This window comes from Mandrillus leucophaeus, unplaced genomic scaffold (genome assembly GCF_000951045.1).
Source record: "Mandrillus leucophaeus isolate KB7577 unplaced genomic scaffold, Mleu.le_1.0 Scaffold135, whole genome shotgun sequence".
Classification (NCBI taxonomy): Eukaryota; Metazoa; Chordata; class Mammalia; order Primates; family Cercopithecidae; genus Mandrillus; species Mandrillus leucophaeus.
The window spans coordinates 2033141-2043507 of record NW_012101310.1 but is presented as its reverse complement, the minus strand read 5'-3'; the positions used below and the strand labels follow the sequence as shown (position 1 = coordinate 2043507).

The 10367-nt window shown below is 47.1% G+C and overlaps 1 protein-coding gene across 1 annotated transcript in view; it reads left to right on the top strand.

Annotated features, from left to right (window-relative positions):
* Nucleotides 1-10367, top strand: part of MYH13 (myosin, heavy chain 13, skeletal muscle) — a 71587-nt gene that overhangs the window by 36976 nt on the left and 24244 nt on the right. Inside the window, exons 21-25 of the mRNA XM_011973184.1 lie at nucleotides 1647-1889; nucleotides 4993-5169; nucleotides 6220-6365; nucleotides 6469-6559; nucleotides 7539-7928. Of these exons, the coding sequence (XP_011828574.1) occupies nucleotides 1647-1889; nucleotides 4993-5169; nucleotides 6220-6365; nucleotides 6469-6559; nucleotides 7539-7928 (1047 nt within the window). The remainder of the gene's footprint in view (nucleotides 1-1646; nucleotides 1890-4992; nucleotides 5170-6219; nucleotides 6366-6468; nucleotides 6560-7538; nucleotides 7929-10367) is intronic.

Here is a 10367-nt window from a genome sequence, read left to right as displayed (position 1 = left end):
GGAGACCGAGGCAGGTGGATCACAAGGTCAGGAGATCAAGACCATCCTGGCTAACATGGTGAAACCCCGTCTCTTCTAAAAATACAGAAATTAGCCGGGCATGGTGGTGCACATCTGTAGTCCCAGCTACTCAGAAGGCTGAGGCAGGAGAATCATTTGAACCCAGGAGGCGGAGTTTGCATTGAGCCGAGATTGCACCACTGCACTCCAGCCTGGGAGACACAGCGAGACTGTCTCAAAAAATAAATAAATAAATACTCTTATATGGGAAGATACAGCCCGATTTAGAACAGAAGTAGCTAATGTTGGTCTGTCCAAGAGACTCACTGCAGCATCTTCTAGGACATATGTATTCAATCACGAATTCTTGGGTGTTTTTAATTATCTGTTCTGTGGTTCAAGGAGACACAGCTAAGGAGACACAGGAAGAACTTTTCCATTGAAAGGACCAGGCCTGGTGGCTCCTGCCTGCGATCCCAACACTTTCAGAAGCCAAGGCAGGAGGATCACTTGAGCTCAGAAGCTCGAGACCAGCCTGGGCAACATAGTGGGACCTTATCTCTAGAACATAAATAAATACATACATTTAAAAACAAATTTAATGGAAGTTAAAAGATAGTAATGTTTTGAAACGATTTTGTCAGCTTGAGATAACATGGAGTAGATGAGTCATTTTCCAACTGGTGGTAGCAGGAAGAGTGAGATGAACAGCTGTTCAAATGTGGCAAATTTCCAGAGGCTTCATTCTTTAAAATGAACTTGTAACTTCACGAACTCCTCTGTCTGAAATTATTATAAGTGAGGCCAGGCATGGGGGCGCACACTTGTAGTCCCAGCACTTTGGGAGGCTGAGGCAGGAGGATCACTTGAGGCTAAAATTTGAGACAAGCCTGGGCAACACATTGAGACCCCATCTGTACACACACACAAAAAGAAGCCAGTCATGGTGGCACATACCTTGTAGTTCCAGCTACTTGGGAGGCTGAGGTGGGAGGATCACTTGAGACAGGCGTGTGAGGCTGCAGTGGGCTATCTCACACCACTGCACTTCAGCTTTGGCAACAGAGCAAGACCTTGTCTCTAAAGAAATAAATGGACAAATTATTAAATGCGAATTTCTATAAGCAATGTCCTTGGTAGTGAAAAACAAACAAAAAAACAGCATGTATACTGGCTAGGTGCAGTGGCTCACGCCTGTAATCCCAGCACTTTGGGAGACCGAGGCGGAAGGATGACCTGAGGTCAGGAGTTTGAGACCAGCCTGGCCAACATGGTGAAATCCCATCTCTACAAAAATTACAAAGATTAGCCAGGTGTGGTAGAACATGCCTGTAATCCCAGCAACTCGGGACTACAATCGCTGGAACCTGGGGGGCAGAGGTTGCAGTGAGCCAAGATGGCGCCACCACACTCCAGCCTGGGCCACACAGCAAAACTCCATCTAAAAAGAAAAAAAAATGTGTTTATGGGTGATATCTAAGTTTATGTACATGTATGTGTGCAGTGTGTGCACATGTGCGTGCATGTGTGTACATAACCCATTTCTTGGCTTAGGCGTAGATAATGGGCTTTAAGAGGGTGACACCCTTTCTTTGTAGCATTTTCAAAGAGGCCAATCAAAACATAAAATGACCTGGTTCTTTCAGGAAACGGAAAATCTGATGGACGCTGAGGAACGGTGTGAAGGACTCATCAAAAGCAAGATCCTATTGGAAGCAAAAGTCAAGGAGCTGACTGAGAGACTGGAAGAGGAAGAGGACATGAATTCTGAACTGGTTGCCAAGAAGAGGAATCTGGAAGACAAATGCTGCTCTCTCAAGAGAGACATTGATGACCTGGAGCTGACCTTGACGAAAGTTGAAAAGGAGAAGCATGCCACAGAGAACAAGGTGCGCAAACCCAAGGGATTCCCACAGTGTCTTAACCAGCTTTCTCTCTCTCTCTCTGTAAGGAGGAGAAAGGGTGGCGTAGGAGTCCAGTCAATACAACATTGCCCAGAAATGAGAGGCTGGAGTCAAGGAGAAGGGTAGTTAAGTCCCAACAAGTTCTGTCCCCTGCCGTCTTTTCTGTCCCATAGGTTCTCCTCCTCCTCCTCCTCCTCCTCCTTTATCTTCTTTTTTTTTTGTGAGACGGAATCTTGCTCTGTCACCCAGGCAGATCTCGTTACAGTGGCACGATCTCAGCTCAATGCAACCTCCGCCTCCCGAGTTCAAGCAATTCTCCTGCCTCAGCCTCCCGAGTAGCTGGGATTACAGGCGCACACCACCATGCCCAGCTAATTTTTTGTATTTTTAGTAGAGATGGGGTTTCACCATGTGGGCCAAGCTGGTCTCGAACTCCTGACTTCAGGTGATCCACCCACCTCGGCCTCTCAAAGTGCTGGGATTACAGGTGTGAGCCACTGCGCCCGACCCCATAGGCTCTTCTCAAACCTCCCTGGCTGTATCACAAACTTCTAGCATTTCTTTGAGAGGAAGGACTGTTTCATATTCTTCTTCATCTCCCATAGCACCAAGCGCAGGGATTGCAAACGAGAAGGCCTACAGGGGCCAGCCAGATAGTGAAGGAGGCAGAAGACTGGATAACGCCAAGGATTGACTGAGAGGAGCGGGTACTGGCAGAACAGCGTTTGGGAAAGTCATTTGGAATGACTTAGTCGAATTAAGAATCCAGATACCCTATGACTCAGCAATTCTGCTCCTCAGTGTATAGATCGAGGAATTCTTCCACCTTTCTCCAAGGCGACATGTCCTAGGGTGTTTGTAGTGGCATTGCTTGTGGGAGACAGCTGGAGGCAGTGCCAGCGTCCACCACGGGGAAAACGGAGAGATAACATGTAGTAGATACACACCAGGGAGAACCACGTAGCCATTAGGAACAATGGGTTGTGCACAGCAAATATTAAATACTGCTAAATGGTGGGAAAATGTAAGAAAATGAAATATAGGGCCAGGCACGGTGGCTCACGCCTGTAATCCCAGCACTTTGGAAGGCCAACGGGGGCGGATCATGAAGTCAGGAGATCGAGACCATCCTGGCTAACACGGTGAAACCCTGTCTCTACGAAAAATACAAAAATTATCTGGGCGTTGTGGCGGGCGCCTGTATTCCCAGCTACTTGGGAGGCTGAGGCAGGAGAATCACTCAAACCTAGGAGGTAGAGATTGTGGTGAGCCGAGATCGCACCACTGCACTCCAGCCTGGGTGACAAAGCAAGACTCATCTCAAAAAAAAAGAAAAGAAAAAGAAAATGAAGTATATAGCATAATAGCATTTATGTAGACAAAAATCATATGCACACAACACAACAACATACATTTCAACAAAAATATATAAAACCACTGACATGATTCACATCATAATGGGTTGCCCATGAGGTGGGCTAAGGGATGTGAACTGCTGAGCGTAAGAGACAATGACAGTTCACACTCAGAGTCAGTGTTGGATAGACGCTGGGAGTAATGGAAAAAGACACTCGGAAGGGCTGGGGACTGTGGCAAACTGAAGAGCTCTTGCCCTGTCCACAGAAGGCAGTGGTGACTCAGCCCCAGCCAACTGTTGTCAGTGGGGAATGGGAATCCAGCCTTTTCAGAACTTCTGATTTTCCATGAGAAGCCAGAAATCCAAGTTTTACGGGAAGTCTCATTTTTTTCAATGTTGATAACATTTTAAAAACTACAGACCGGGCGCGGTGGCTCACGCCTGTAATCCCAGCACTTTGGGAGGTCGAGGCAGGTAGATCACAAGGTCAGGAGATCGAGACCATCCTGGCTAACATGGTGAAACCCCATCTCTACTAAAAATACAAAAATTATCCAGGTGTGGTGGCGGGCGCCTGTAGTCCCAGCTACTCGGGAGGCTGAGGCAGGAGAATGGTGTGAGCCCGGGAGGTGGAGCTTGCAGTAAGCAGAGATTGCACCACTGCACTCCAGCCTAGACAACAGAGAGAGATTCCATCTCAAAACCAAAACAAAACAAAAAAACAAACAAACAAACAAAATTGTAAATAATAACATTGTAAACTACTATGTGGACTAAAGAAAATATGGCTAGATTCAGCCCATAGATTAGGAGTTGGCAACTTCTGATCTGGAGGCCTGTTGGATGTGGAAAAAGTTTCACTTACTTCCTTCAAGTTCCATGTTGGGTGCCCTCCTCCTGCTTCCTGATAACACAGCACTCTTGTTCTGAATTTTCTTTTCTTTTCTTGCTTTGCTTGCTTTCTTTCTCTTTCTTTCCTGCCTTCCTGCCTCCCTGCCTCCCTCCCTCCCTCCTTCCTCTTTCTTTCTTTCTTTCTTTCTTTCAGACGGAGTCTCACTCTCTCTCCCAGGCTGGAGTGCAGTGGTGTGATCTCTGCTCACTGTAAGCTCCGTCTCCCAGGTTCACGCCATCCTCCTGCCTCAGCCTCCCGAGTAGCTGGGACTACAGGTGCCCGCCACCACGCCCGGCTAATTTTTTTGTATTTTTAGTAAAGATGGGGTTTCATAGTGTTAGCCAGGATGGTCTCGATCTCCTGACCTCATGATCTGCCCACCTCAGCCTCCCAAAGTGCAGGGATTACAGGCGTGAGCCACTGCACCCGGCGTGAATTTTCTTGCAGAGCACCTCACGCCTCTTCTCCCCTTCCTGCCTCATTCTAAACCCTATTCAATCAGCCAACCTAATAAACACATTTCCACAGACGTGTTATGAGCAAATATAGATTGATGTGTTACCCTTCAGAGGTAGCACATTTGCATTTTAACAGTGCCCTTCCTTATAGAATATAATGCCCTCCTTAAATGAATAATCCTAATGGGAGAATTTGAGGCGCCGTGATAGACCGTTAAGGAAGATAAAGAACTGAGAGTCTGTCAATTCCAGGAGGTAAAAAAGTAGTAGCCAAAAAGAAAAGGGAAAGAGGAAAAATGAGCAAAGAAGCAATAGCTTTTGTTGATGGAAGCTTCTGGCTTAATCGTTTTCCATATTAAATCAGCGTCGATATTGTCCCAGGTAAAGAATCTCTCCGAAGAAATGACAGCACTTGAAGAAAACATTTCCAAATTGACCAAAGAAAAGAAGTCTCTACAGGAGGCCCATCAGCAAACACTGGATGACCTTCAGGTTGAAGAAGATAAAGTCAATGGTCTAATCAAAATAAATGCCAAGCTTGAACAGCAAACAGATGATGTAAGGATATTTTACTACTATGCTTTAGCATTTATCACTTGTGGAAGCACAGACAAGAGACGGTCTAACTAGGACGCAGGGCTTGAGAGGTCAGACTCTGGAATCAGCATCCCTAAGTTCAGATCTCAGCCCCATCCTGACCCTGAAGGAGTCTGGGATACTAAGCAAGCTGCTTACCCTTGCAAAGCCTCCGTTTGTGCCTTGTGAAATGGCGATGGAAATAGCTTCATCTCAGAGGGTTTTCACAGAAAGCTCAGCACACACAAAGTGTTCAGCAAAACATAGCTGCTATTACTGCTATCATCACCATCATCAGTATTATGAGCATCCACCTGTAGGTCCTTTGGGTTCCAAAACCTCCAATCCTGTTGTAACGTTATTAAAGATGAGTTCCATTTGTGGCCACGAAAATTACTATTTCCACCCCCATCCCATGACGTTATTATTGTTGATGTAAGAGCCACTTTTGAAGTTTTCAGGTTTTAATCATTATTGTGGCTAGAGATTTTCTAGATAACTTTAATGTTTCTGAGCCCAGGGTAGGTGTGCGCCTCCTCTATGCCCCTGTTTCCTGTTCCCATGTGTGCATGTGTGTGTGTGTGCATACACGCACACACACATACACACACATGAATTCCTTGCCTCCCATGGTTGCGTAATGTTAGCAGGGAATGCGTGATGGTGTAGAGCATAGACCTTCACAGTGCCGTCCATAGAAGCCCCCATTTGTATTGTCTGTGCAAGGGTGAGCACCCGTGAGTACCACACCCCTCCATGGAACATGGTCTGGGCCAGGCCAAGTGGGAATCAGTTGAGAGAGGCACCAGGAGGCCCATGAAGGATCCAGCCCCACCCTGGGTAGCCTTTTCTGGAAGACAGGAGAGAGGGGAGGTAGGGGACAAGACTTGCTTCCTCCTGGGGCCAGAGGCTTGCAGCCAGCACCCTACAGGAGCCCCGGGAAGCCCCAGGTCACATATATGGCTGCGCTGAATAAAAGGAGCAAACGCTTCCCCAGCAGGGGCTTAATTTTCTACCTGTGTGTCTTCTCAGCTTGAGGGTTCCTTAGAGCAGGAAAAGAAACTGCGGGCGGACCTGGAAAGGGCGAAGAGGAAGCTGGAAGGAGATCTGAAAATGTCCCAGGAATCCATTATGGATCTAGAAAATGACAAGCAGCAAATAGAAGAGAAATTAAAAAAGTAGATATTTCTTTTACCACCTCTGTGTCTCAGCCTAAAAGCCAACTTTCATCCCCTCCAAGAGGCTTGTATCTCATGTTCTTTTTTTAAAATCTATTTGCAGGAAGGAGTTTGAAATCAGTCAGTTACAAGCCAAAATAGATGACGAACAAGTCCACAGTTTGCAGTTTCAAAAGAAGATTAAAGAACTGCAGGTAAAACATCAAAACCTTCCCAATCATGACAATCCCTTTGCAAGAGTGCCCCTCCTCACTCCTTCCCCATTGTTTCTTTAGCTGCTTCTTTCCTTCCTCCTGCTAAAGCTAGAGAAGATGTCCTGTCCTTTCCTTTCCTTTTTGAAAATAATATTTTAATGTTCTGAGTAACCCATAAACATACTTCCTTGCAAAGGCTCAAAATAGGCCCAGTAAAGCTAAATATTATTGATAAGGGTGCTTTGACCACCACCCCTAAGCCCAGTGCCCTCACCATCTTCTCAGAAGTAATGACCAGTTTCAGTGGGATGTCCATCCTTCTGCCTCTTTTGCTATGTGTTTTTGTACACATTTAAGACCCCCCAAAACATATATAGTACACATGCAGAAAAGGTTCTTGTTTCTTTATATTCTTAGCATAAATATCACACTGAGAGTATCACTCTGCAACTTGCTCCTTTCTTTTGGCAACGTGATCTGCAGAGCTATCCATGATAGACGTGGATTGGTGTCTACCTGCTCCATAGACTTCTAGAACAAGTCTCCATCACAATCGATCGGTGCATTCCCTTATTCATGGACATTTAGGTTGTTTCCAAGTTTTTTCACCAATGTAATGTTATAATGAATTCTTTTTTTGTTTGTTTGTTTTCTGAGTCCGAGTCTCTGTCACCCAGGCTGGAGCACAGCGGCGTGATCTCAGCTCACTGCAACCCCCACCTCCCAGGTTCAAGCTGTTCTCCTGCCTCAGCCTCCCGAGTACCTGGGACTACAGGTGGCCTCCACCACACCTGGCTAATTTTTGTATTTTTAGTAGAGGTGGAGTTTCACCATGTTGCCCAGGCTGGTTTCAAACTCCTGACCTCAAATGATCCACCCACCTCGTGCTGCCTACCTGCAATTCCTCAACACCCAGCCCCTCTCAAAGGAGGCTGCCCCCTCCTCCACAATAACAGTCCTGATACAGTGATCCTTTCAGGCTCGCATAGAAGAGCTGGAGGAGGAAACTGAAGCAGAACACACACTCAGAGCCAAGATTGAGAAGCAGCGCTCAGATCTGGCCCGGGAACTGGAAGAGATCAGCGAGAGGCTGGAAGAAGCCAGTGGGGCCACTTCAGCCCAGATTGAGATGAACAAGAAGCGGGAGGCTGAGTTCCAGAAAATGCGCAGGGACCTGGAGGAGGCCACCCTGCAGCACGAAGCCACGGCGGCCACCCTGAGGAAGAAGCATGCGGATAGTATGGCTGAGCTTGGGGAGCAGATTGACAACCTGCAGCGGGTGAAGCAGAAGCTGGAGAAGGAGAAGAGTGAGCTGAAGATGGAGATCGATGACATGGCCAGCAACATCGAAGCCATCTCCAAGTCAAAGGTACCTGACTGACCTTTCTGCTCTTGGAGAATGCAAGGCAGCCAGTGGCCACCTGCCCCTGGGCACATGTAATTTGATGCCTCCAAACCACTGCATGTTCTACACCGAAACCTTCTTCCCTATTTCTGCCTGTTTCCAGTTCCTCAAATTCACTCACGTCCTTTGTCTTATCTATTTGGGCTGCTGTAACAAAATATTTTAGAGTAGGTAATTTATAAACAACAGAAATGTATTGCTCACAATTTTGGAGGCCGGGAAGTCCAAGATCAAAGTGCCAGCAAATTCGGTGTCTGTTGAAGGTCTGTTCCTCACAGATGGTGCCTTCTCATTGCATCCTCATGTGGTAGAAGGGGTGAACAAGTTTTCTCAGGCCTCTATTATAAGAACACTAATCCCATTCATAAGGGCTCCACCCCCGTGACCTTATCACCTCCCTAAAGCCCCACCCCCCAACACCACTGGACTAGAAATTATGAATTTTGGGGAGACACAAACTTTAAGACTAAAGCATCAAGACCACTTGATTCAAGCACAGTTGGATGATCTGGCGCCACTGTTTCGCTCTTGTTCCCCAGGCTGGATCGCAGTGGCGCCATCTCAGCTCACTGCAACCTCTCCCTCCCGGGTTCAAGCAATTCTCCTGCCTCAGCCTCCCAAGTAGCTGGGATTACAGGCACACGCCACCAGGCCCGGCCAATTTTTGTATTTTTGATAGAGATGGGGTTTCACCATGTTGGCCAGGCTGGTCTTGAACTCCTGGCCTCAGGTGATCCACCCACCTCGGCCTCCCAAAGTGCTGGGATTACAGGCATGAGCCACTGTGCCTGGCCGACTGGGGTTCTTTAAGAAAAAAGTGTACAAACTTATGAAACTTAGGCATGAAAGTTAATACTTATAATGACACAACAGTGTTGCAGGTTACCTTGAAGACTCAAGTTCTTTTCTCCTGAGGCCTCTTTGGGCCATTTGCCAGAAATGCCTTCTAGAATATATTCTGCTTGGGATGGCTCCTCTTCCCTCAAACCTTCTGCAGCTCCCAGACCCTCTGGGGTCCATGCAAATTGCGGGCCCTGAAGTTTATTTCACAAGCTTCATAGTGAACCCACCTCTGTGCATGACCTCAAAGCAAAGCATTCCTCGTGGAGCATGTGTGCTCCTCGATTTAACACCTGCCCTCCTTGCAGGGTGCTCTGAGCTGTACTAGGAGCTGTTTGGCTGGGCTGGAAGAAGCAGTGGTGACCCTAGAAGTAGGGCTGTGGGCCTCTCACCAAGGGTTTCCTGGAAGGTCAGGGCATCTGTCCAGAAAAGGGAGATGTGGATCAGAGAACTAGAGTGGTCTCTCTAGCGCCCCCTGCTGCCAGTGTTTAGGGTCTGCGTCCACACTGTCTTGTTTTCCCTTGATTGCTTCTTCACTCCCCGACTGCAGCCTCTGGCTCCGAGTGATGACTCCTTTTCTCCTTCTTTCCTGCTTTCCCATTTGTCTGCCCTTTTTCCCTTTCTTGGTTTTCCTTCTTCCTCTAAGAACTTGGGTCTGTACATGTTCCCCTCCCACACCTCTCTGCGAGCCAGGCCAGCCTGCAGGGGAAGGTGGGTAGAAAGAGCCTCCAGCATCCCCCACGCACTGTGCCTATAAACAGCCCCCACTCCAGCCTCCCTCTCTCCAGAATTGCCGTGTGCTGCTCTCTGTTCTCAATTTTAACATCCAGGGGAAGCAGCACTTCATGTTTCTTTACACTTTTTCAGTTGGCCCCTTTCACGTCTCTTCTTGCAAGTCGCCATCGCTTTTCAACCCTCCCTGCTTTGATTCCTTCATGCTTGCGTGTCATCTTCTCAAAGAGATCCTAAGCTCCTCCAGGACTCCCCTGGAATCAGTATCCCTGCTTCCTCCACTGCCAGCTCATACTTCGCATTCTAAGGAAAAACATATGCTCCATACATTTTATTTTCTAGTTTATGGAGCAGCAGGAGGAGAGAAAGGTCAACACACATAAGGGTTTTGAACAAACTTCACAAAAATACAGGCCAACTGGAGGCTGGGGAGGTGAATCCCTTCATACCACCTCCACCATCGGGAACCTTTTGTGTTATTGAATGAAATGCTTAACGCTGTCATCTGAATATATTGCTTGCAAATATTCACAGGCTTGTATTGCTTGCAATTATTCACAAATTACTTATATTACAAAAGGATCCCAAGGATCCACTTAAAAGTGGCATTTTCTCAAAGGGTTGTTTACAAATCATTAAATACCTTCCTACCAAAAACTGATGTTCCAAGCGATTGGTGATTGAGCTGCATTCACAAATCTGAAATGATTATGATTTTTTTTTTTTTTTGAGATGGAGTTTCACTCTTGCTGCCCAGGCTGGAGTGCAATGGCATGATCTCTGCTCACTGCAACCTCCGCCTCCTGGGTTCAAGCGATTCTCCTGCCTCAG